Here is a 27,803-nt window from a genome sequence, read left to right as displayed (position 1 = left end):
ATGTTATGGGTATACACTTATATATGTAAGTTGAAACCAGAAGTTTACATACACTAAGATTATTATGCCTTTAAACAATTTGGGAAAGTCCAAATGAAGATGTCATGTCTTTGGAAGCTTCTGATCGGTTTATTGACAACATTTAAATAAATTAGAGACACACCTGTGGATGTATTTTAAGGCACACCTGAAACACACTGCTTCTTTGTGTAACATCATGGGAAAGTCAAAAGAAATCAGCCAAGATATCAGGAAGAGAATTGTGGACTTGCACAAGTCTGGTTCATCCTTGGATGCAATTTCCACATTGATTCAGAAGCAGTATGTAAGAGAGAGGGCATTAGGGTTTAATAAACATAAATGAGTGTATGTATAATATGTATAATACATATATTATTTCACTGTGTAATGCTCAAAAATGCCACCTCCCATTTTTGTGGTAAATGCTAAAGTATAGACTTAAGACATTTTTAAATTCATATTTGCACTTAAGTAGAACAATAGCAGACCTCTTTGTTTAATGGTCTTTTTGGATGACCGTATAGTAAACAATATATCATTTTATTGCCTTTTCATTAGAACTAACTTGGCAAAATATAAAATATAATATAACACATTTTGTTCCATTTAAATCTTGGTCGGAATGAGTTTCTCTGAATTTATAAGGATGAACACGATAATAAATATGTATAATAAGTTGTAAAAGAGTGTTGGCTGAGATTGACACGTGGCGTTTTATTCACTTTAGCGGGTCTTAACGTTTTCCCACTGGTCACTGGTGTGCTTGCGTGATTTTTCACCCCGGGCCTTTTGTTTTCATGTTTTCATTCAGCGTGAACAAAGGGGGCGTCAGATTCGCCGTCTGATTGGCTCGCGGCCAGGCTCTCCCCTCCTCCCCCCGCCCCCCTGACGCTGCTCTGTCGCCGCGAGCTCACGCGCGTGCCCGTCAACAACAGATGGAGCTCTGTCGCACGCGCACGGCTCCTCGCAGCAGTCGCGGCGGTATGCAGGCGCCTTTAAAGTGATTGTTTCCAGCGGCTGTGGAGTGAACGAGCGGGGTAACGAAATACTTAAGTTTACCGGACAATTTACGGGGACCGAGGCAGAGTCGGAGGAGAAGAACCACGGAACCTGCTTCCCACGGTCTGGTGATCCGAGAGAGAAGCTCCAAAAGTCGCCAGCAATCCCACAGAAGCGTCGGTGTAGCTAAGTAGGCTGAACATGACGATGTGTATCGGTTGATGTGAACTGGGTGTAGTTGGATGTCGTGACTGGAAAAACAATTTAAATGTTTTTTTGACGACGTACAACACGAACTCGCGTATCTGTTTGCAGTCTAAATGTCCCACATGTCACTCATAATATGCGGATCCTCTTCTCATGAATTCGTCACATGTGTGTATGTGGTCCAGCCTTAATCAACGGGAGAAAAAAAAGAAAGATAACCCATATTATTACATCGGCTCTGTATCCGTGACAGTGCTTTGCTGTGTTTTAGTAAAACGGGTTACATAACAATCTGTAGATAGTTAAGATTCCTATCAGCAGCACACAAGGCTGCATGGGCAGACAAGAGGGGCAGAGCACAGGCGTTTCAAGGGGGTTTGGGGCCCAAGGCAAAAGGGCCCAGGAGGCCCCAGGGCTATGCAACTTTTTCCAAAAATCAAGTTCAAAAGATATTTGGATATTAACCCATCATGATAATCAGGCCGCCAGGATTTATTTTGATTTTATTGCTCTAGAATTGTAAATAATGTTCAATGCGTGAGTGTTTCTGCCCCTTTTTCCAAGAAGATTTCAATATCTGGCAGTTATTTAACGTTTAGGAATTATGGAACTGAGAAGCTGACATGTGTCACACGCTGGTGAAAATTGTCTGTGATTGGAAAACTGTAATGACAAGTGTATGTGTGCAAAAGCTCTATTTCTCTGCTTTCCAGTATCCATCCATCCATCCACATCCTCGTCATTAGGGTCATGTATCTTCCACATGCTGTGCCAATCTCGGCTGACATGGGGCAAAAGGCAGGGTCACAGCCTGGACAGATCGCCAGTCCATAGTTTTTGAATTTTCTAGGTATCGCAAACGGTTTAGGGCGGTACTAGAACATTTGAGTCTGCAGATTTTGTTTTTCACTCTGGGAAACAAAATACTTTAAAATGCCACTTTTCAGAGGCTTTGGTGTCATGGATGTTTGCTCAGAAAGGTGTTTTAGCTCATGTCCTCCATTTTCACTAGAGGTGGCCCGTCAATAGATGACGCTAGGGCGCCACCCCCCCGTCTCACATGAAGAAGAAGATAGGAATTACATAAAATAATTGATTTTCACAGCAAAACTTTTAGTTTAGAGAATAGCGATAAATCTAGAGAGTTGTGACTTTCTGGCACAACCCTAACTACTTTACCCTAAGGCAGAGCTGCAACAGTTCATACAATGAGCAAGCACTAGGCATCAGTGGAGAGAAAAAAGGAAAAATATCTGACAGACTCAAATGTGCGGTCATCTGCCTCAACCGGTTGGGGTGAAAGGAGAAATGGGGGACAGCGGAGAGGAAGGGGATAGAAATGGTGGCGAGAAAGTGAAAGAGGGATGCGAGGTAGAGACTCAAGCCTGGTGACATATTTGACAAGTTACCCTGTACGAATAACAAGGAGCAGGAGAGACAAATACACACACACTATTTTTGGCTCCACGTTGCTTGATAGTTGCTGGAGCTCAGATGTTTTTGATGTTGCTATAACAACGGTGACAATAGCGAGGCAGAAGAGTAGTAATGTGGACAGGAGGAGCGAGGGAGAGGAGCCATTCATCCTTCATTTTTGGTCATGGATGTTGGCAGAGGAGTTTCAGAGGCAGGGGAGAGGAAAACAAGCATCCAAGTGTCTCAGTGAATGAGAGGGAGTGGGGGAGACAAGTCAGGAAGTTGTGGTCATGAGTTTTAATCGCATGGTGGATGGTTACACAAGGGACTACGAAGGAGACAGAGGAGAAGGCTGAATGGGAATAACAGTCTGACAGCAGAGAGGAAAGAATGTCCTTATCAGAAGAAAAGGACCAGCTCTATTAAACCCTGTTACTGTTTTTATGAAACACCAGATGAAGGAATGACTCAAAGATGGAGACTGAGGATTGGCTGATTTTTTTTAATGAGGCACCTGGGGATTCCAGGAGTCAATGAGCTCTGCATTTGGACTATAAAGATAGAGACGAGCTCAGTGATGTGAAGCTGCACTGCATCAGCTGTAGATCCATCTGGATGCATTTATTTATAATCTGCTGTTGGCTTCAACACACAAACACCAGTGAGTGCTTTCTGGAGTCCAAGTGTCAAACAGAAAATCTTCCACAGAGATTGGAAATAGTGTATTTATTGTTGTACCAGACAAGATCTATCATAAATTCGTTTTCTGGGCAGTTTTGATCTGATGTCAAGGTAATTAATTTCTCAGGCTTTACATGGATATTTATTCTGTACCTTACAGAAAAGAGGATTACTCTTTAATAAAGTAATAGTTTCTTTGTAGGATACTTTCTGCTTTAATCATATTTTGGACAACATTTGATATGTTTTGTTTCTTAAACACATTCATGTACTTGGATAAAGGTCACAACATGAATACTGCACTCATATATCACAGAGCTGTAGCTTGTGGTCTGCAAAAACTCTGAGGTCATGATCTGAAGGAAAACATTAATATTTGCTATTCATACAGTCAAAAATACAAATTTAACCAATCCTGAACGTCTATGTTTTTCTGCAACTTTTTCACCAACAGTAAACAGTCATGCAAATTATATTACAACCATTACTATGATTACATGGACAGCAGTATTCAGATAGTAAGCTAGTAAGGAGTCATTTGTGAGTTCCTCAACCTGAATAAGGTCACTCTTAGGCCAATAATAACAATGATAATAATAATAATCATAATACTAATAATACTGAAGCATCTCATTGCAATTGGTTTGACTGCAATTGCGATGTGATTTGTGATATCTGAGGGAATGGTATTTTTTTAGTATTGCAGTCTTAGTCACATTATGTGGAAATGTTTACATCTTAATCACATCCTACATCCACACGTCCTATGCAGCAATGTAAGTAGTGTATATGAAACGTTGTCACTCATTGGAAAAACAACTGGCAAATCACAAAGGCTTCAATTTAACTGTTAAATTTTTGGTTGTTTTATGCGAATTAAAAACAAATACATGTAAACAAGCGATATCTTTTTCAGCTTTCATCCTTACATCAGAATACTAAGTACATATAATATTTTAATGGAGTACTAATGCTCCATCCTACAAGTTCTTAATCAGAATAGGGTCAATGGTTGTCGTATTGATTTTCATGTAAATGGAGTCAGTGATTCTTGCTTTGTAGAGCCAGAGGTAACATCAGGAAAGTAGGATGACGGGCCAGTGGCGACCACATGTCTGTCTCACACCACTGGCATCATCTGTTAATGAGTCTGCAGGCACGGCTGCCCTTGACCATGACCGAAGTATTAAAGACTAATGATTTCCATTGTGTAGGTCAATGGTGGCTTTTGAGCTCTTTATAGGCTTAAAATAGTTGCTTAAATATTGATAGAGCTTGGCAGGGGGCTGGGCTGATTAGTGTTTAATATTTAATTTGCACACAATAACTGAGCACATTTGTTTCAGAGATTGACAGCCTCAGGTTATTTATCAGGGTTCAGCGCCATGTTTTATCATGTAAGTGTGATAATGGGGTTTGGCTGCTTACAGTCCCCTGCTTACAGATGTAGGATTTCTGCATTAAAATATTTAAAAACGTCAAGACTAATGTAGTAGTGTAACCACAACAACATATACAGTGTGCACACACTCAACTCTCCTGTGAGTTACACATACACAATTAGCTGTGTGACTTCTGTTTACCTTTGTGTCTACTGTAATATGACAGTTATAACATCTGGGACAGACTCCCTAAGTCACATTAGCGTAAGAAGGAAATATTTGGTTGTACTAGTCAGTGTGTAGTTTTTTGTTTTTGCATTTTAGTGTGTGTTTTTGTCACTAATGGATCCTGTTACTCATTGCTGTTTGCGGCCACAGAAGCTCTCCCCAGACGATAATTCCCATATTTCTAAGCTGCTCCATGACGCGATCAAACAAGGTCTTCTGTTATTGCTTTTATTGAGAGGGCCCCCCCTCGAGGCAGAAATTACATACTGTGCATTTTATTCTTTGGAACAGTAAGTCCAGTCCAATGTAGTTGTAGTCCATTTACATCTAGATGTGTTAAACAATGTAGGACATAGACCGATTGTTTAAATGCCCAATTCAGTTTTAGCTAGAAGTTTCACTAATTGCTTTCATTGTTAAAAAAGTATATAAACCAATCAGAAGACAAACTATCTGTTGTAAGCCGGAAAGCTGGTCGGGAGGGGAAACTCAGAGCTGCTGTACAAGCAATTATACAGCAGGGGCAGCCTGTGGCCAAGTGGAAAGGGAACTTGGCTTGTAACCGGTTCAAGTCCCCACCAGGTCGAAAGGGCTGGGGTACCCCGGGTGCTACTCAGTGTGGCAGCCCACTGCTCCTAATTCTAGGGTGGGTCAAAATGCAGAGAATAATTTCCCTAAGGGGATTAATAAAGTATCTAAGATAAAAAAAAATAAAAAATTGCAATCACCAGTGAACAAAGCAGTTAGTGAATACACCACCAACCTGTCTTGTATAAAGTACATTAAAGGGATACTTGAGTAAAAGCACAAGTATCTTACCAGAAAATGATTTTGGAAGAAGTAACTTATATAACTTAATATAACTACTAAAAGTACATGTCATTTGCTGTACTTAAGTATCAAAACTAATTTTCTGATATAAAATGTACTTTGTAGCTCAGTGGTAGGGTGAGTCGTCTTTCAACAGGGAGGTTGTGGGTTCAATTCCTAGCTCTGCTTGTCTATATGTGTCCTTGAGCAAGACACTGAACCCCATGTTTAAACATGTGAATGGCAGAACTATAGAGTAAAGCAGCTCATCAAGACTAAAAAAAGCTCTATATAAATACAGACCATTACCAACTCTTCTTCATCTGATTTTATTTGGTAGTAACAAGTAACAAAGACAGTTAGAGGAAATGTAGTGGAATAAAATTTCACCCGTATAGAAGGAGATTGAAGTGAGAAACCTCTAGGTGTTATGTCCTTTTGTGTTATGTCGAGATGCAAATACCGAGTGCTGACTTTGTGGATCTTATCAGATTTTCTACACACGCTCGTGTATGTCAACGCTTCGGTTGTGCATGGTTACTCATCTGAGGTGCTTGAATTGAGGAAGTTTTGGGCTGTGCAAGGGCTTGTGGCAGTTTCCTGTGTGACTGACTGTGTAAAGGAGGAAGTGATTAAACGGAAGGGGAGCACTTCCTTTAAACACCCCCGCTCTTCCTTGTGGTTCGCCGTCACCCTCACAAGAAAATGATCTCTGAGAGGCTGTTTGAAATCGACACCCGTGTGACAGAACTGCTAATACAAGAGGATTTAAACGGAGTCTACCTGTCTTAATCTTTCACTCTCTTTCTCTTCACATCTCCAGCTCCCTCTTTCTGCTGACCAACAAAATCACACATTTCTCACTACGGTAAGATCACTGTTAAATAGTTTTTAATGATGCCGAATGTTTCTTATCAATGTTTGTATTTTGCCTATTTCTCTAACCATTGATTTTCCATTGATTTCCATACAATATAAAGACACTTAGCAGAATTCCATTGGAGCTGTTATGATTATACTGCATGTACATGAACCAAACTTCCACCACTCATTCATACTACACAGGAATAAAAAGAAAGGTTCTGTAGATATTTCACCCAAAACTACATATTTTAGCATCATAAAGTTAGCATTCCATCCAGGATGTTAAAATTCATCCTAAAATGTTTCAAGACGTGAAACAGAATGAACAAAATGGTGGTAGCAGACAAAGACTCCGGGGATTATTGAAATCAATAGGATACATCCTCTATTGATCATAAATGTCTGTAGAAAATCGTTTGCCAGTCTGTTGATTTAATTTATAATGATTATATGTTATTTATTAACCAACCAGCGTAACCTTCCACACACAGAATGTAAATATACACAGCCAGTATTAAAACATGGTCCAAAGCAAAGACAGATAGAGACAGACGGAGAGTTCAGTAAAGCAAGGGAGGAGTCATTTATCCTGAGTCATGCTGTAAGATTCTTAGATCTACCTGTGCTATAATGTGCTATAAGACTGTATGTATGTATGGTTAGTGTTGATACAAATATGACAGATGTGTGTATGATGTTTGACTTCATTTAATGTCTAAGAAGCTGAAATCATTTAGTGCAGCAGGTGGGCAATGTGTCCTGCACCTGTTTGTCTCCTTCAACAGGCTTATGTTCTGCCTCACACACACACACACACACAATTGTTTTTATGTCTTAGTAAGGACACATCATAGACATAATGCTTACCATAACCTAAACCATCACAACTAAGTACTTAACTCTAACACTAACCTAAACCCAGTTCTAACCCTAAAACCAGGTCTTAACCCTGAAAAGGCCTTTTTAAGTTGTGGGGCCCAGGCAAAATGTCTCCACAAGGTCAAAATGTCCTCACAAAGATATCCTCACACACACACACACACACAGCTGTTTTAAATGGAACTCTGCCATCAACCCACAATCACGCTTACCCCTCTGCCCTCTGTGTGTGTGTGTGTGTGTGTGTGTGTGTGTTCGAATGTATATCTTTATGAGAAGTGAGAAGAAAAAAAAACTACTTAAACATGAAGTAAGGACATTATAGGAAAGTGACGACACTTGGCTGATCCTGATACGTTTTCAGTATAAAGACTTAGGGTTTTAGGGTAAGAATTAGGTTTAGGTAGGCATTTATTCATATATTATATTTTTCAGGGGCTGGGGAATGCATGCTGTCTATGAGTGTCCTCACTTTGATAGCTGTACAACTGTGACTGTGTTTTGAGGGTGTTAATGCCTGAAAGACTTGGTAAATCAAATGTATTGGGGGGCAAAAGGAGATATTGGTGCTTTAAATATCAGTTGCTTTTATTGTTGAAGGAAATAGTTGAAGTTGGAAAGTAGATATGATCTATTTGTGTGGTGTTTTATCTCCTCCCCCTCCTCCTCCTCCTCCTCCTCCTCCTCGTCCTGCAGTCACTTTCCTCGTCTCCATGCGGCCCTGGTTGTGTCCGTGCTCACCGCTGGTCATGAAAAGTCATGAGACTGAATCAGACAAATGAGAATGATTAACTCCCTGTGTTGCTTCTTTGTCTCTCAGTTCCTCTCATGCTGACTGAAAATGGATGATATACACGACAGGGTTCAGATTGGAGAGAACAAGTTCATCAGCAAGTAAGGATTAAATTAAAGATATGATATGTAACATTTTCTGCAAATTATTTAAAAACAATTAGATTGATGTGTGTTTATATGTGATTGAGTGGTGTATATACTGTACATTAGGAGACAACATTTCCACCAAACTTGAAATTCATAGAAATCCATATTTCTATGTAAGGTAAAGGACAGTTTCATTTTGGTCGTCTGCTTTGCTGTCTCTAGTCGCTCTCCTCTTAAAGCACAAATGCACAATGTCCATGATCCCACACTGATCCCAACTTCATCACACTAGGTTGTTTGTTATTGTTGTGGTTGATGGACTCCTCGCTGCAGAAACTACATACTCGGCATTTATCATCCTGTTTCTCAGGAACTACAGGAACTCGCCTGTACACACATGTGAAACAGATGATCTCATGTCAAGGAGGGATTGCTGAAACTAAGAACTTATTTTATGACATGTTAGATTTCTGCTGTGTAAATAAACACAGCAGAGTTAAGAGTTCATTGTATGCGTTTGCGTCTCTTTCTTTGCCTCATTCTACCCATGTGTACTGTAGCTGACATTGTGATGAAGTGAAAAAAGTCACTAGGATGGAGCCTCAAAAACATAGATTATATCTTGAAGATTGAAGACAAATTGCAGAATTACTTAAAATACCAAAGAAAAATACCCTCCCAAATAATAACATACAGACTACATAAAGGAGGAGGAACCGGAGTCACCAGGATTCTTTTTTTGGCCTTAAAAACCTTTAAGTAATTACAACTCAGAAGTCTCTCATAAGCAAGAGCACATAATATCATCATACGTTTGGAGTATGAGTATTTCTTTTTGAATGATTTATTCATGTTCCATATCGATGAAACCACTCACCTTATTTCTTTATCCTGCTTTCATGTATGCGTATTGTTCCTACTCGTGTTCCCACCCTTAGATAATTGTTAACCACCCCCAGTATATTGTCACCCCTTCACTGTATTAGTTCAGTATGGGTCACATGCATGTATCACCACCCTGTCTTGCAATTAAAGATACAATTTTAAAATAATCATAGTAATCCAGAGCAGGAACAGCCTTTATTGAAACAGAATCACATTTGTCATAAAGTCTTTATAAGTTGATTTTCATGCTGTTCTGACATTTAACTTTAATCACTGTCTGGATTCAATGAAATAAACCTATCCATACCACAATCAGCCATCTTAAACTGCATTTTCTCTTCAGTGACTCAGCATCTTTGTCTCTAGGTCAACTGTCCTCTCCCACCTCAAGACATACAACCTCTACTATGAAGGACAAAATCTACAACTCAGACACAGAGAGGCGAGTATGCATTTAAATAGTGTGTGTGTGTGTGTGTGTATGTGTGTGTGTACACACCTGGTATTCCTTATGTTGTGGGGACCATATTCTGTTTACACAGTCAAATTATGGGGACAAAAATCAAGTCCCCATAACGTATATGACTGCATTTTAAGGTGAAGACATGTTTTAACTTAGGCTGAGTTTAGGGTCAGGGTTAAGGTTAGTAGTAATTGTGGTCATGGAAACCATTGTGTGTTTTGTGCGTGCATATGTGTGTGTTTGTGTGCACACATTGATCACCGCTTTTCTCCTCTCCCCTGACAGGAAGAGGGGGAACTGATTGTCGAAGGCTTGCTGAATATCTTCTGGGGCCTTCGCCGACCAATCAGGCTTCAGATGCAGGATGACCACGAGCGGATCCGACCGCCCCCCTCCTCTACATCTTGGCACTCGGGTTGTAATCTGGACAGTCAAGGGTAAGAGATCCAGACGGATCCAGTTACACCTCACTGTCCGGAAATGGTGAGACACTGTAGGTCAATGAGGGCAGATATAGATTAGTGCACATCTAGTTTGTCTGATGAGAGATGATATGTTACTTAAAAGGCTGCTTGTTGATGTTTTATATTGCCTGAAGTGTCACCTACATGTCCATACACAACCTAATCATATCAAAAGAGACAGTTTTATCAAAATGACTATTGAATTTTAATGCCCTCAAATGCACTTTGAGATTTCTGATGACTCATCTTGTGCTTGAGATCATATACTGAGCATTTATTCATGCAACTGGTGTATATGTAAGAATTCAGGATGCACAATATCAGTGTCAGCAGATATTGACTTTAAAGTGTATTATCAGATATCAGCAAACACACCGAGATCCGCTGATGTGACTAATGGCTACAACATTAGGCTAAATAGGCTGCTGCCTCCTTGAGTTCCCCTCTGCAACTATTTTTTGCTTACGTTGATTTATTTCGCTCAATGAAGTACATTTATATTGACATCTACTGCGACATGAGTAGGCAAAATATCATGTCAATTTCACGTCAGAAGAGACTAAATGACCTCTGCAGTTGGGCACAGGGAAAAACCTATATATCAGTATAACTTTGAAGGGCCTTTTCAGGGTTGTTGTGGGAAGGCAGTTTTCTGACCCGAGTTCCTCCCACCAGATGAGTACAGACGGACACATTTAGTTAGTATCTGATAGATGGCCTGAGGCAACCTCTTCACTGATATTGTCACATGTTTTATTGTCTTCATTGTTCAACTCTGTTTTTAAGGGTTACTTTACCTCAAAGCCACATGTGCATGTATCAGCTTAGCAGTACAACCAATATGAGTGCCTTCTCCTTCTGATTGATCTATTTCTACCACAGCCCACATTTCCACTGGGACTGGAAAGAGAGTCCAGAGTAAATGGTGCAGAAGTCAAATTATCTCTCAAATCACTTGATTTACATTATGTTAAAATGATATCGTTGAATTATTATTCAGTAGCACTAAAATATTATCTTACCACAGCTTTAATGAACACAGGTTTGCAGAGATCCATAAACAAAACCCACATCTATAGCTCAGCCACCACGGGGCGGCCTGGAGCTCCATCATAAGCTGCTTAATTCCGTTGATCAAATGAAGCTGTTCTCATTCCCAGGATAACGGGCCTGCATGTCATTTTACCTGTGTGCTGAAACTGTTTACAGGAAGTGGACAAAATGACAGGCACATTTTATGAAACCTATAATAAGTTTGTTGTATAATGTCTGTCATTTAGCAGTCCAGTAAACACAAATAATAAGAGCGTGAACATCACAGTACTAACATCATCAGATCCAGCCACAATTCAGCCTCTCAGGCACCTTTCAAGTAAGGATAATCATAACTACATAAAGAGGGAGGAACAGGAGTCGCCAGTGTACTCGCTGTCTGAGGTGGAAATGAGATTCAGCATCTTGATTCTGCTCAGTGGACTTCCTTGTTCATAACCTGTTTTACATGACTTACTTCACAAAAGCTGCCCTGGTTGCCGTTTGCTCTATATACAGCCACTGTAGTCGTTTTTTCCAATTTTGGCAGCTTCATGTTGTTCTTTGGTGCTGCGTGTGTCTTACTCTCTATCTCATTTCCTTTTTTTTTTAAAGTTCCCCCAACAGCACAGATGGTCAACAGACGTCACAGCAGAGTCCACCCACAGTGGAGGTGACGCTGCCTGACAACCAACCAGAGGACAACGGCGTGATGGAACAAGAGACAGAGGAGGGTACGTGTCGATATTGTATTCATATTATGATATACGAGAATATATCATTACATAGATTTTGATATTATCATATTGATATGACATTGATATCACATGTCTTTTCCTGTTTTTGAAACCTGTTTTAGTACTGATAGTGAGGCATTAGTGATAAACATTATGACATGATATTAAATTAAATAAATGGTAAACATTCATGGAACCAACATACCTGTATAGTTATGAAAGAAAACACACTTAGCAACTTGACCAAACCAATAGGCAATATCACATGTTTATATCCTTCATTAATTGAAGTCAAAGAAATGCACCAGGTTTTGAAACGAAACAGTATAAACTGTATTTGAAATATTTAACATCGATAATAAACAGCTAAAATACATAACTATGTTTTCTTAGGGTAGATATTACAGTATTTACAGTGTATTATTAGCATTGTTTCATAATTTTTCACACTTACATGTGTGCTTATGATATGAACTCTGAACTATGAATTTCAAGAGTTTCAGTCTCCACCATGTCAGTCTAACACCTTTCTTAAGGATTGGAACCATTACGTACAGTTATAGCAGGAATAACCATTATTGTATTTCTGTTAAATTGAATGACAAAGTCATTATAATCAGAGGACACTGAAGAATAATTGATGATCTAAGGTTATGGTTGTTGATTGGACAGAGGACAGTGAGACCTCCGCTCAGCTCTTACGGACAAAGAGTGATGCTGGTGTCTTAAGACGTGGACAGCGACGGTCACCGAGCGACCAGAGGAAAATAAGACGCCATCGCTTCTCCATCAACGGACACTTCTACAACCACAAGGTGCTGCCAGTAAAATCAGTCTGTAAAATCAGTTTATTTAGCGTATTTAGTATATTTGATGTGAATGGTCATAATAATGTTTAGTAGCAGTTTGTAAAGCAGGTTTGATCCATAGCATGTATATAAAAATGCACGTACTTTTGAAACTGGAAGTTCACAGACAAGAATACAGCTTGTGTCCAGGCATATGTGCCATGCTTTATTGTCTATTTTCCTCGAAATAGGAACATGATTTACAAAATTGACATCATTTTCTATTAAAGAAGACCTGAAACTAGTGATTTAGACCAGTGGATCTCAAACTGGGAAAATACCACCTGCGAAAATATTGAGCTCTTGAAGTAACACCATTAATCACCACCGTTAAAATACAGTGGTGTAACTAGGCCGAGCAAAGTCAGCTACAGACTTTCACGGGAGGCAAATCTATTCACAATAACATCATTCTCCCCCCTTATCATCATCCTCTTCCTCACATCTGGCTCCATGTTAATCTAACTTCACACACTGGTGTATTGAAGTTAGATTAAGATGGAGTGAGAGATAAGGCGACTGTAATTATTATTATTATCAATTTGTTTTCGTTTTCTATGCACTCAAAATTCCTCAGCTCCACTCTGATCACATACCCTGGTATATACAGTAGAACAGTATATCTGATTTTCCTCCAAGTACCACCAGAGGCATCTCACGTACCACTGATGATGCACGTACTACAGTTGGAGAAACCATGGCTTTAGACGAGGGATGACACCCTCAGGACAGTGGGTGCAGCCTTTTCACCCATTCCGCCCATGTGTGCGTGCCTGTTGAACACATTTTGCACTCAACTCATTTACAAATATTTTCACTGTGTTTAAATACTGTTGTGTGTTTCCCTCAGACAGCGGTGTTCACTCCTGCTTTTGGCTCGGTGACTAATGTTCGGATCAACAGCTGCATGAGAACTCCGCAAGTGCTGCGAGTTCTCCTCAACAAATTTAAAATTGAAAACACTCCTGATGATTTTGCGCTCTACCTCGTGCACACGAGTGGAGGTGAGAATGACATTACTCTGTTTATGTATTTTCCTTTGGTATCTCACCGTGCAATGATAGTAACTGTGTATGTACGTGTTATCTGCGTTTCAGAGCGCGTGAAACTGAAGCGCAGTGACTATCCTCTTGTGCTGAGAATAATGCAGGGTCCGTGTGAGCAGGTCTGCAAAGTTTTCCTCATGGAAGAAGATCTGGGTGAAGAAGTCACATATGATGTAAGTCACCACCTTGACTGTTAAACTGATTCCACTCAGAGATGTAAATGTCGCTTTTCCAAAAACATGGTCCTGCCTCGCCTCGGCACAGCTCGACTCTACAAGGTTTGGTTGGTTTTCCATTATAAAATCAACAAATACATTGGCAGGGGTTGCCATGAAGCTGGCGATCACAGGCTTTCAGCAGTGCTGTCGCTAAATGTTAGTGATTAGCTCACTTTTCAGGATTTTTTAACTGATCTAGAGTTTACCATTGTTTGCTTTGATTCTTGTGTCGGACGTGTTGCTCGTGCCTCTTCCTGACCAATCAGTGGATGGCAGTCTGTTGTCGTCATGCATAGTATCGGCTCAGCTCACTTAAATAAAAGGACCAGGTACTATCGCTAATGGAAGAGCAAAATAACCATGCTGTGCTGAGGCAAGTCGAGTTGTGCTTGGACCATGTCGTGGAAGAGCAACAAAAGACTTCCCGGATATTGATGTGCACACAGGACACCAGCAAACTCATTACCACTGTATCCAATTCCTTTTCTTTTCATTTACCTTATTTTCCTGTTTTTTCATGACACCTTTTCTCCACCAGGTGGCACAGTATATAAAGTTTGAGATGCCTGTCCTGCAGAGTTTTATCACCAAGCTGAAAGAAGAGGAGGACAGAGAGGTGCAGAAACTCATGAGAAGGTACAAGAACATAAATATCCTTCCTTACTTCATCATCCTGTGACTTTATTCTGTTTTAAACTGTCCAACAGCTGGTTACAACAGAAAGACAGTTTCTTTAAAAACTGTGATAGTATAGAAGTTAGAATCACTTGGCTGATGCAGGCATTCATTGTTGTCATACGTCTCCTTCTTGTACTTGCAGGTATAATTTCCTGCGTTGTATAATTGAGAAGCAGCTCCGCTGTGTTCCAGAGGGGGCGACGTGCATGTGACTCTCTCCAGCACACGGAACTGTCAAAAACATTCCCAGAGTTAAATATCTTTCACCCGGCTGTGACAGCGAATCACAGGACAACAACTCCAGTGTACGTCTTCCAGTGATTACCCTGCTCGCCTGAGTTAATCCCTGCCTCTGCATGGAGTCGCTCACTCAATCAGATTACACACAGGACTCTAACATGCCGTCCTGTGTGCATGTTTAAGCGTGACCATCTTTACAATAGTCTTGAGAGTCACAGGGACTTGTTTGTGTCCTGATTCAGACCAAGAGCACCCAGTGTCGTAAGGCCGTCTTCAGGCTAAAGTCGCTACCCAAAATGAGTTCAAAGCACAAACATCATGTTCTATGGTCTTAGCGAAAGTGCCTGTTTTAAAAGGTTCTAAAAGGTATGTACCACAAGTAAAAGGGCCTCAAAACACCGTTATTCCACTGGGTGCTTTTATGATGCTTGCTGTCTGAGTGTGTTAAAGCTGCAGTACGCAGGTCTGCTGGAAAAATCAACACCTGTTTTTATTGCATTCAGTTTTCTTCCTCCAACCGTTAGGCTCTTATTTCCCTTGTTAGGCTGATTTGCAACATAGCACGTTGTTGTCGAAAGGATTATAATCGACCCTTTTTGTTTTTACTGCAGCTGAAAACTTTGTGATTATGTTGCCATAGCTACCATTCTGCAAATATGAATGTTTTTGTTATTGTAGGTAAGGGAATAGTTGGTATTTATTAATATTCTTGTGTACTATTGAGAAGATTGATACAGTTCTCATGGTTGTACAGGGTGTTTGAGGTCACCATGATTATGTAACAACATATAAATCACTCTGGGATTCCTTTTTAGCAGTTGTAACATCAGATAAAAATTCAGCTCCCTCAACATTTAGATTTGAAATGATGCATTAGGCAAAAAACGTCCTCAGTCACAGCACCTCTGCTGCTCACATCTGTATAAAAACCAAAGCACAAATATGACAAGTTGTTGTTTTAGAAGGGTTTTTACAGGCTGGGATGTTTGTAGCTTGTGGTAGAGTTGGACATAAAACCTGAAAATCTTTTTCTATGTGTTGCTTTTTAGATTAAACAAGCACAGATAAAAAGTTTTTGTTACCTTTAGAGGTACTGGATAGGTAGTGGATCGTTTTTGTTAAGCTAAGCTAACGGAGTGCCCACCATAGATTTATATTTACTACTAGGGCAGTAACTATCGATTATTTCAAGTACTTCTGTCCGAAAAATGTCAGAAAATGTTGAACTGTTGATGTCCTTTAAAGAAAAACAAAGTCCAGTCTGAAACTGTACAGACCTCAGATCACCACCAAAGTCGGTCACAGGAAATGTAATCAAAAAACATGCATTTAACCTTTTAAATAATGCTGCTCATAGACAAACTTTTACCACAGTGGAATAAAGTTTTAAAAAAAAATCACATTCATTTTCAACCAGCAGCGATACTATTTTTTTATAACCAACAAAGAATGAAACACAAAGCACAACAAGTGAAATCCCTCAGACTGTGAAGTGTACGCATTATTTTAAGTATGACATAATGTTGTATAAGAATGTGTTAAATGTACAAACGACCACGCGTACAGGTGTCTTGTACGTGTGCTTTTCTCTGCGCGTACGGAGCGTTAGTCATTATTTTTAAACGTGTTGAAAATCTCACCGCATCAACAAGAGTGTGTGCCTGTTACATTTTGAGTGACTCTCAAGACTTCCCTGTTTTGTATCATGACTTTTTTTACTCAGTAATGAAGAAAACTTCAAATGTTCAGGACTCATGCCACTACTTAAAAACAAGTGTTTTTGTATGATTGTTATTTAATTAAAAAAAAGAAGTCTTGGTAAGAGATGTAAATATATGTGTGTTATTTTGTCTCACCACTGACCTTTGAACCGACAGAGACATAACAGGAATCACGGTGAAAGCTCTGGTAAACCTACTTAGATGTTCTGGGTTATTCTGCCAGTGAGCGGTTGAATAATTCAGACAAAATTAGCAGCACGTACACAGGTATTTATGTGTGATGTCAGTGGTAGAGCAGCTTAACCGTGCACTCAGCCAATGAGTGAGTATGAGTCAATGATCCACTCCACCTGATTGAGCTTGTCTGGAGGAGGAGGATCATCGCAGTCTGGCCCTGAAACACACTTTCCCTACACACGGTCAGAGGAGGCATAATCTGAGAGGAAGAGCATCGTCTGACCTGCTGCACCGCTTCTCTTTCTCTACTAACAGACACGCAACAGGTGAGGTGGTTCAACTTAACAAACCTTTTTTATTAATTAAGCTGTGTTCTTTATTTCATTTTAGCAGATTTAAAACTTTTTTTTTTTAACCAGGTTGAAATTATGTTTTTCAATAATGTTTGATGTTTTTCTTGTTTATTGGTTGGATGTGTTGTGTCATTTCATTTGTTCCTTGCGGCACAGATAAATATACATGTATATATGTATACATATCTATGTATGTATGTACATATATATATGTATACATATCTATATATGTATGTATATATATACACACACATATATATATACACACACATATATATGTATGTATATATATGTATGTATGTATATATATATGTATGTATATATATATATGTATGTATGTATGTATGTATATATATATATATATATATATATATATAGATAGATATATAGATATGTGTGTGTGTGTGTATATGTATGTATAGAAAACAATAATGCAGAAAGTATGAAACATTCCAATAATAAAACACTAAAATCAATTAAAAGGGTCAGTCTAAAACTGTTTCCCTGATCATATTCAGGGTCGTCATTAGTTTTAAGGTGATTTGTAGATTTGTAGCACATGAATACACAGGTAATCAGATCAGAGCGACACAAACTGAAACGGTCATAAAGAAAATGTGTTCTCTCATCTGTGGCTCTGAGCTCCTGGAGCTGTTACATGACAGTAACTGGATTATTCTCAAACTAAGTGACCCGGGGTAATTATATCTGAACTTGTTAGAGGACACAGATTAGACTGAGCAGTTTGTTGACAGCACAGTAGCCTAAATGATGTCCTGCCGCTGCTCAATGGAACTGTCTTTAGGTATTCTGATTGTTTACATGGGTAAAAGTACAGATAAATACTCTGTTAAATGGAAAAAAAGATGTCATGATGCAAAATGGCCTCTTTCAATGCTCTTGTATTTCAGTACTAGGTCAATATTATTTACCTTTTAGTAAGTAAATGATACTTGAGTCAGTTAACAGCTTCTTATATAGTTGTAAGCTTTAGTTTATCACACACGATTGTCATTTAGAAAATGTATGGCCTCAATTAAAACAAGTAATTACTTAAAGTGGTAAAATAAAAAAATAATAATTACAATATATTCTATGGATTCTATGGATCAAGAAGAAATATAAAGTTGACTGAAATGAGTATGTAACTTTTATATTCGAAGTTGTCACACATTCATATTTTTTTTTACCAAAATGCAGTTTAATCAGACAACGAAACTACAAAGTTGTGTGTCAGAATATTAAATAAATTATTTACACTGCAATAACAACTGACAATGACTCCAGTGACTAACAAATGAATTACATCTTATCGCGTGTCAAAGAAGGCTAATACTGTGTGTTACAGTTTAATCATTTAATTTAATTTAATTCATTACATATATTGCATATGCGTATCATTATGACCGCTTGAATTTTGCCACTGGATTTATGGGTTTTTCTTATAACCCTATTTTAAAGATTCCATTCTAAAGATTGAAGAACACTCTAAATCAGTGTTTCCCAGCTCTGATCCAGAGGGAAACGCCCACGTGTTGTAGATCCAACACACCTGATCCAAATGAAAGGTCGTTATCAGGGTTCTGCGGAGCTTGATAACGAGCTGATATTTCAATCAGGTGTGTTGGAGCAAGGAAAGTGCAGCGTTTCTCCCAGGAACCATTGCTCTAAATTAAAAAGTGTGAGACAAGGTTATTGTAGTTCACGAAAACTTTTCAATTTCATTTCATAATCATACATAATCCATGGGTTCATTGTTTATTTTTGTTTGTTTTTTTGACACTGGTGACCAGATATTCATATTCTGGCCGTTATTATATAATAATGAATTTGTTAGGATCTACGTGGTAGGTGTTTCTCCTTCAGTGGACAAGTTGGCTAGCATCATTTAAACACTTTAAACTGTTACCGTTTCATTTATATTATACAATGTTTATATCAGAGGTTAGAAAATCTGATGTGTTGCAGCAGTGTTGTGTAAGATGTGTGTGTTAAAGCTGGATTAGGAGCCATTATCTGTACGGCTCTTAATTTATCACAGACGTAAAAATACTACGCAGCAGGACTAAAGCTGCAATGAGAACATCCCATCAGTGTGTTTATGTGTTGGAGTTAGTGACTGTAAACAAGTGTAATTACTGAAGTGCAGCGACAGTATGAAAGACATTTACTTCACTTTTTACCCAACAAGTCTTCACTGATTTGATAAAAGTCATTGTACGAGATGAAATGCAGTAAGATCTCCTAAATTATGTGTTTTTGTACATTAAACTTCCTAAAGTTCTTTCACTACTCCTCAGATGCAGCTGATAATTTCACATCAAGTTACCGAACAAGAGAAAACACACACATTAATGCAGGGCTTCTCAATCCTGGTACTCACTGCCCTGCATGTTTTAGATATTTCCTTGCTCCAACACACTCAAATTTAGGATTTAACAACAATTTAATAAAGCATCCAAGCAAAACCCCTAAAAAGAATTAAAGATATAAGTTAAATAATTTATTTTCTGTGAACACTAATCTTTATTTTAATCCGAAAAGGGCACTTTAAGAAGATACTTTTTTTTTATATGCACATATCTTTATGTATATTTAAGTGAATTGTTTCTTTTGTGAACAGATTTCTAAATTGTTCAAGAGAGATAAAGGCACAGCAGTGTTTTGCAGTTTTTACATTACAAAAAGCACCGCTCGAACACACCTGATTCAAATAAAGGGTTCATTATCAGGCTTGTGCAGCGTTTGCTGATGAGCTGAACATTTGAATCAGGTGTGTTGGAGCAAGGACACATCTAAAACATGCAGGACAGTGAGGACGGGGACCAGGACTGAGAAACACTGCACTAATGTAATATACAATATGAATATACTGAGTTTCCATGTATGTGAGTACAGACACAAATTTTGTAATGGATATTTGTTTGTTAATAATATACACTCTGCAGCCTTTGTTATTAGTTACCTGTTCAACGGCTTGTTAACAAAAATATCTACTCATGGCAGGAAGTCATTGCCATGAGTAGTCATTGCTCAGTCTATGACATAAGCAGGGATGTCAAACTCATTTTAAGTTCAGGGGCCACATCCATCACAATTTGATCTCAAGTCGACAGGACCAGTCAAACAATAGCATAATAAACTATGAACAGCAACATTTTTCCTTTGTTTTACATTTAATGAAGTATCTTTTTACAAAACATTATGAACAGCCTGAAATTTCTTGAGAAAAATAAGTTATGCCTAAGTTAACCATTTACAGGTGTCTGCAACTGAAAAATATAGTGTTTCACATTATTACTGTAATACACCTCATGGTGCAACCTGGACACATCATCAGCGATGCTCCTGGGGTCATAAGGCGACCCAGTCGGGGGTGATCAGTCCCCTGACTTGTGTCCAGGTAGCACACTACACCACGCCTCCCTCCTCTTCAACCAGAACCAACGTGAAGCCTTCTCAGATGCTTCCAGGATGTTTTTGATGGCTCTTCACCTGTGCAGTCCAAAAATCCAAAGGAGCCCCAGGACCCGGTGTGAGGACTTGCCTGCAAAACTCCTGCAGCCCACCTCAATAGGCTCGCAGCAGGCCTTCCACCCATTCCTCCAGCACTCAGCCACAAGATTGGTGTACTTCGCCCTCTGCTTGCTGGCTCCGGACATCATGTCTGGCCGGAGTGTTGTGGCATTACAGATCAGCTGTGATACACTCTGGAACTCCTGGGACTCCTCAGGGTGCAGGATTCTTGTGGGCATATGAGGGCTGCACGGTGGCCGAGGTCTTGCTCTCTCGTGCCGTCGCTGTAGGTGTTCCTGATGTGGCGGTTGATGTCCTCCTCCAGACATGAGAGCTGACCACTGCGTTTCTCTCCCAGCAGCTTCTTTGTGAGTCCAAATGGATTTGCAATGAAGGCGCTGCGCTTGTGGGCCTTCTCTTTGCCTTTCTTCCTGTGCCACTTGGCACGTCGACGTTTGAGTAGCCTTTCCCTTACCGCACCCCTCAGTTCTGCCTTCTCATCATCGCTCGCATTCCTGTACTGGCTCCTGTGTACCCTCAGCTCTTGTCTGAGTTGGGAAATCTTGATCTCGTGCTGATTTGGAATTGGTGCTGCAGTTGTAGTCTTGGTGGCGCATTGTTCCTTGATGCCAAACCTGTCTGATGCAATGCTTATTATGAACGTGCTCATTGTCTTGAGCCTCTGGTCCACATCACCCTTGGCTGTTGCTTCCAGAGCTGTATCAACATCTTCATCGAACTGTTGCCACTCTGACTCCTTGTTGGCAGCGGGCCACAATATCCGACGATGCTCTGACGGTCTGCTTTGGGGTTGCGCCTGTGGTGCTTGGAGGTTCTGGGCACTGTGGGGAGTGTCCGGGCCTGGATCCTCTTCCGTCTCATCAGGTGCCGTACAGGGTACTGGCACTGTGCGTTGCGCCACAGGTTTCCTTAGTCAGCCCATTTTGGTCTGAAGTATCTTTAGACCCGTTTGGTTTTTGCAGACCTTGCCACACTTGTAGACTGCACTCATAGTCAGCTGTCCATTCACTGGGGTAATTTCCAGAAAATCCATGTGTTCGGGGCGCTCATTCTCCCCCCCACTCGGGCAAATCCATCCCATATATTTGACATCCCTGGGGTAGAGCCTTAGCCATTATATCGCCTACACTTTCCCTCTCAGACAGATCACATCCCAGGATTCTTTTAAATCACCACATACCATCCTTACACACCATAAGTTTCTGTTTTAAGGCATATTTCTTTTTTTATTTTATTTTTATTTTTTTCATTATTTTTTTGAGCGTGGCCATGCCCTTTAAGACAGCTGCTTGTTTAGTTTGAATGATTTTTATTTTACTACTTCTTCTTATGCACTTTGTTTGTATGTAAAATGTGGTTGTAACATTGTTATACATTATATTACCATTATTATGATTATTATTATTATGGTAACACTACTGTATATGCCACATTTTGGCAATATTACTTGTAGGAGCCAGTACTGAGTTGATTTAGTTTACAGTTAGTTGAAATGATTATTGCAGGATTACTTGTTACAGTGTAATATGTGAACATTTAAAGTAGTTAACAGTTTGCCTTAAGCCTTTGGGTAAAGGTAAGAAAAGTGATATGCTATTGTGAAACTCTGATGTTATTAAAACTTCTATTTTATTAGATAAAGGGTACTGTGGACCGCTGATACCTTCGATAGCTATGATAGATAGAGGGATAAGTGGGAAATATCTAGAAAGTTGCTTTGGTGGACATGTCCGTTAGAAGCTGTATTAGGTTTGGTGTAAAAAGGTTTTTTGACTGTTACTGTTAAATCTATAAATTGTCATTCACAACCTGGAACATTGAGTGAATGGTTCTATGTGTTGTTGATCCGAAAGAGGCTTGGATATATATGGATGGAAATGTACGGAAAGTGGAAATAAATGTGCAAACCCTTTACATGACTCTTCCATGTCTTGGTGATTGAGGAATTGAAACAGTCACCTATGAGTCAAGCCCATAGGAACCTGCCCACAGCGAACCACTTTGGGTGGCTTAAGATCTAAACTGCGTGTCATTATGTCACATTTCTATATGGGAGGTCTGTCTTTTTCAGGTGTAGCTCTCCTGTGTGACACATTTCCCCCTGATGTTTTTCTTTGTCTTCTGTTTACAGGATTAAAACGATGTTGGGCCTACACAAAGTCCCGCTCACTCTGGCCTTCTGCCTGCTGCTCTCTGCCACACTCTTATCCAGCTCTGAGGCCCGGCGTGGTGGCTTCGGCCGAGGCGGAGGTGGCTTCAGGGCCGGTCGTGGTCAGGTCTACAGACCAGTAGTGGTCCAGAGAAGTGGTCCCAGTGCTGGCAAAGTAGCAGGGGCAGCCGCAGCAGGAGCCGTGGGAGGAGCAATGCTGGGGTCTGCCTTGAGCCGCCCTGGCCTTGGGTATGGTGGGGGTTTCGGTGGGGGTTATGGTGGAGGTTATGGTGGGGGTTATGGAGGATATGGAGGATATGGAGGGGGCTATGGCTACCCACGATATGGAGGGGGTGTTGGCTATGGCTCCAGGGGCGGCTATGAACCAGAGGGTTCTGGAGATATGGAGTACTACACTGGCGCGTCCAGTGGCCCAATCTACAACAGTATCATTGTTGTCATTGGCTCCCTGATGTCCCTGCTGATGGGACACTGGGTGGTTCTCATGCAGCACTGAAGACAGTTCTGATATCCCAAAAAACAACTCATGACCTGACAGTAACAAGGACAATTTTTGGTTTTGAATTAAACGTGACCAAAGAATACGTTACATGGACAACAGTATTTGGATGCCTGACCATTACACCACCAGGGACATTAATGACGTATTCAAATGCATATACAGCTTCCCCTTTTGCCGCTATAACAGCTTCCACTCTTCTTGGAAGACTTTCCTCTGGAAGATTTTGAAGTGTTACTATTTGAATTTGTGTCCATTCATTCTGCAGAGCCTTGATGAGGTCAGACACTAATGTTGGACGAGAAGGTCCGGCTCACAATCTCTGTTGTCCACGTGTGTGTTCTGTGCAGAGTTCTTCCACACCAAACTCAAAGTCAAACCATGTCTTCACAGTCTTTGCTTTGTGCACTGAGACACAATCATGTTGGAATAGAAAAGTGTCTTCCTCAAACTGTTGGAAACATAGCATTGTCCAAAATGTCTTGGTATGCTGAAGCATTAAGATTGTCCTTCATTGGATAAGTGACTGAATTCAAAACTTAACAGGTGTGACCAAATACTTTTGTCCATATAGTGTATTACTCTTGAATTATAATATAATAGTCTCTGTGTAAAGTCCAAGAGAGGACGTTTACCTATTTAACCTCTACAAGAGACTCCATGCCTAAATCTGCAGAAAAAGTAAGCACTCCTTCTGCAGATGTTTATCATCAGTGTTGTGTGATGATTTGAATCTGCATTACGTTCCAAATTCCCGCTTCTCCTTTTAATGTGTCCAGTGTTTTTATACTTTCAATGACTGATGATGATCGGCCAGGAACCAGAGCAGCTGTACATGATCATGTCATTCATCATATTTAATGGGTTTTCTGTCCTGCTTCACTGTATCTACTCTGTATGTGTGACATTTTCAGTACATTGCTTTATATATTATTTGTATGAGTAGATTTTTATGTAACAGAACACAATGTTGCATATACCAAATCTTGTACAAGTGGAAAAAAACCAAACATTTCTGTTGATTTTTTTTTTTGTGTGTCTTTGTTGAGGTGAGAAGAGATTGTATGTTAATATGTCAATAATTCTGATGTGTTTACAAAGTGGGGATGTTGTGGGGGATATTTATGTATTTAATAATGCAGCTTTAACAAAGTTTCAACAGCCTGCAGTGTTGCATCATGTGCTCAAGCTTCCTTTTTATTCCTCCAATAAATATACAGTGGTATTCATGTCCACGTCTGAATTTGATTCAGTGTTCATACTTCATTACAGCCTCAGACCTGAAACACAAAGAAGCATGAACACAGCCTGCATATGATTCTTCATCATCTTCATCAGATGTGACATTTTACTCTGCCTTACCTTTAGTTGTACACTGAAACTCACCGAGAATGTAGGTCACAGGTTTGGTTGTTAATCAGAAGCCGTTGTGTTCACCTGTGTTCTCCTTCTCCCACAGCTGCACTTCATCAGCCTGATTACCATGGGATGTATATATGCAGGTCAGACTCAGGGGAGTCTTGGTTCTCGTTCCTTGAAAGATACTCTGTTGGTTGTGTTTTGACTCATTTTGGAAACATTTGGAAATGTTGGGTGACTGTAGAGCAGATAGAGGGGAACTGTGAATTTTTTTTCACTGCACCATCTTTTATTTTATCCACTTCCTCAAATGTGAGCCATGACCTTTATGGTTTTGTTTTCTGGAGAAACAGAACACTGCACTGAGCTTTAGTTTGAAGGCAAAACATCAGTGTTTATGAAACTCTGAAGTGCTATGTTTGTTGGAGTATTTCTATGTTCCTGTTATTTAGTCTGTCAAATATTTCTCATGAATTAAATGAAGTCATGTTAAGACTAGAACAACCTTTCATTTACAAAGTAGGAGCTCTAATCACCTTTTGGCAAGTGAAAACCTACATTTTACTCATTGTATCGACTTTAATGGGTATTTCAACAGGGAATTCATAGGCCACATTCTGTCAAATGTTACTCTTATGAAGTAAATTCAATCATTTAAAGGTAGAAACTATGTTTCAGTCACAAAGTAGGGTTTAAAATCATTCTTGGCAATAGAAAAACTACATTTTACCCATTTTATTGGCACTTGTCAGGTATTTCAACAGTTATCAGTGGTCATGATTAATGCTTTCCCCCAAGAGAGAAATGGAAGGAGAAAAGTCTTTATTAAATCTCATTTGGGTGTGTAGTATACTTTGTTAAAACTTATCTCACACAGTATCTAAAACTTCAATCTCAATTGATGTTTGATAAGAAAATGTTCAATGTGTTTAAGAAAATCACACATCCACACATTTACCTTTTTTTTAATTAATCGCTTTTATTGCACACATGTTGTCGTGATTCAGCTCAGACTCAGGAGTCTCATGTTTTAATAAAACGTCTCTTCCTGTGACGGCACTCTCGCTGCTTTCTGTGCACGCTGCCATGTTGATATTGTCAGAGAACTAGTGGAGGGAGGGGGAGACGAATAGAGCTGTAAAGCGCTGTAAAGAGGACAAATCAGAAACCCCCTGGAAAAAGTGGGTGTGTGTTTGCCTGTGTCTCATTTGCATATAAAGGGACCATGCACGAAAACCGAGCGTTCTGAAGGGGGCGGGTTTAGCAGGGTTATTGAACTGCTATGATTCTTCATCCTTATGGTATTTTGACCAAGGCATGTCACTGACATGTTCATTAGGACACCAGGGAACTATTTTAATGGGGGGAAAAAGGGTATAATATGTCCACTTTAATCAATCACAGTGTGACACAGAGACAAAGACCAATACTGACAAGTATTAAGAAACTACCGAAATAGTAGGAAAACAGCATGCATTCACATTGTCAGTGACTCTAGAGTTTTTATTCAAGTAAAATCCAACGCAATTACCAGATTAGTCTGGTTTTAGACCCGATCCATTACAAATATTCTTAAAAAACCATCCATGCAGGCACTAATATCTACTAAAAGCAGACTTTTTATGACTTCATTTAAGGCATTTTCAAATATATAAACAAAAAGTTAGACACATGCAAAACAAAAATAACAATACACGTTAACATAACCACGTATTCCCTCCCTTGGGCCATGAGTGAGGAAAAAAGAGATCCAGAGATACTACAGAAGCATGACATCAATAGGCCAGTCAGACAAACAGAGAAGCATTTAAATAACATGACACGTTACAGATTTAACTCCTTCACATACTCGACAAAGGGAGACCACACTCTGGTGTATGCGTCACAGGAGCCCTTCAATGTGTGCCTTATTTTTTCTAGCTGGAGTAGAGATAACATCTCCTGGATCCACCTCTTGAAGGACAGGCATTTGTTAGATTTCCAATTCATTAGAATCACCCTGCGGGCTATGAGGCTACAGAATGCTAATGCTCTCTTTTAAGCATTAGTGGTATATACTGTATTTCTGGTGATATGGTTCCAAATACAGCAGTGAGCGGATTGGGTTTGAGAGATGCTTTGGATAAAACTGATAAACAAACAAAAATCAACTAGGGATGGACAGGACCACAACATGTGACAATATCAGGAATTGATATTCCCAGGTCTCGTTCCCAGCTTTCTCTGGTTTTAGTGTATGATGTATGATATAGGCCTTGGAAATCAGACCCCTGTTCCAAGGATCGAGATTTAGCAAATCATATGTGGAATCTTTGTTTGGCGGCTTGGGGTATGTTGGGAAATGTTTGGAGGCAAAACTGCGAGCCTGAAGATATCTGAAGAAGTGAGATTGTGGAATATTGTGGTCTCTTACTAGGGCTTCAAAGGACAGACAGGAAATATTATCAAATAAGTCATAAAAGAAAACCAAACTGCGTCGATGCCAGCCAGCAAAGCTCAGATCTGTCTGAGAGGGAATGAAGATATGGTTGAAGGAGAAAGGGACAAGGTTATTTATTTGATTTGATTTGAAGTGCTTTTGATTAAAGTGTGAGTTAGACACCACAGGATTTAAAAAAAGTCTTACTTTTTGTCTGCATAATCAGTGGGGCTGTTGGAAGATTGAATGACTTCATTCCTCGCCCAGGGGGGAAACACACATTTACAACAGCTCAGTTAAAGAAATGAGAATAGAATAAAATAAAATACAATATATTAAAAAAATTACAAAAATGTATTAAATTACACTCTAATATAGAGTAAGTAATAAAAATAGAGACAGATAGAATGCACAATATCTAAAAATGTACACACAGTGTAAAAAAAGACTAAAACGAAAATGAAAAATGAAAAATCCTGAATATAAACACTGAAGTTTACAACCATAATCATTCACATGGACATTTAAGACGAGGAGTTAAATATGTAGCAGGGAGATGGGGGATACTGATGGGTGTGATGAAAGCTC

At 39.6% G+C, this 27,803-nt stretch overlaps 1 protein-coding gene and 1 long non-coding RNA gene across 3 annotated transcripts; one reads left to right on the top strand and one right to left on the bottom strand.

The window, feature by feature from the left end:
* The first annotated feature begins 937 nt into the window (after positions 1 to 937).
* rassf2b (Ras association domain family member 2b) lies at positions 938 to 24,666 on the top strand. Of its 2 annotated transcripts, XM_044025855.1 has the most exons (12): positions 938 to 1,210; positions 6,568 to 6,612; positions 8,308 to 8,381; positions 9,621 to 9,696; positions 10,003 to 10,154; positions 11,829 to 11,947; positions 12,623 to 12,765; positions 13,649 to 13,802; positions 13,896 to 14,017; positions 14,601 to 14,698; positions 14,883 to 17,204; positions 22,900 to 24,666. In XM_044025855.1, the coding sequence occupies exons 3-11, from the start codon at positions 8,329 to 8,331 to the stop codon at positions 14,950 to 14,952; spliced, it is 987 nt and encodes a 328-aa protein (XP_043881790.1). In that variant the 5' UTR covers positions 938 to 1,210; positions 6,568 to 6,612; positions 8,308 to 8,328; the 3' UTR covers positions 14,953 to 17,204; positions 22,900 to 24,666. The 2 variants fall into 2 exon arrangements, with proteins under 2 accessions (XP_043881790.1, XP_043881789.1); XM_044025854.1 differs by lacking the exon at positions 938 to 1,210 and having other exon boundaries at positions 6,075 to 6,612.
* A 1,606-nt stretch (positions 24,667 to 26,272) lies between these two features.
* Positions 26,273 to 27,526, bottom strand: LOC122769838. The gene is made up of 2 exons (XR_006360466.1): positions 27,423 to 27,526; positions 26,273 to 27,302 (listed from the first exon to the last, which is right to left on the bottom strand). It is a non-coding gene; the product is annotated as an uncharacterized LOC122769838 (long non-coding RNA).
* Positions 27,527 to 27,803: the final 277 nt, after the last annotated feature.

Source organism: Solea senegalensis, linkage group LG5, assembly GCF_019176455.1.
Source record: "Solea senegalensis isolate Sse05_10M linkage group LG5, IFAPA_SoseM_1, whole genome shotgun sequence".
NCBI lineage: Eukaryota > Metazoa > Chordata > Actinopteri > Pleuronectiformes > Soleidae > Solea > Solea senegalensis.
The sequence above is the reverse complement of the archived record's forward strand: the minus strand, read 5'-3'. Positions and strand labels throughout refer to the sequence as shown.

What these genes read in the sequence shown, in the direction of transcription:
- rassf2b (XM_044025855.1), top strand. Translation starts at nt 8,329, where the DNA reads ATGGATGATATACACGACAGGGTTCAGATTGGAGAGAACAAGTTCATC. An exon ending in GAGAACAAGTTCATCAGCAA is followed by an intron (nt 8,382 to 9,620) that starts GTAAGGATTAAA and finishes CTTTGTCTCTAG; the next exon opens with GTCAACTGTCCTCTCCCACC. An exon ending in GTGAAGAAGTCACATATGAT is followed by an intron (nt 14,018 to 14,600) that starts GTAAGTCACCAC and finishes TTTCTCCACCAG; the next exon opens with GTGGCACAGTATATAAAGTT.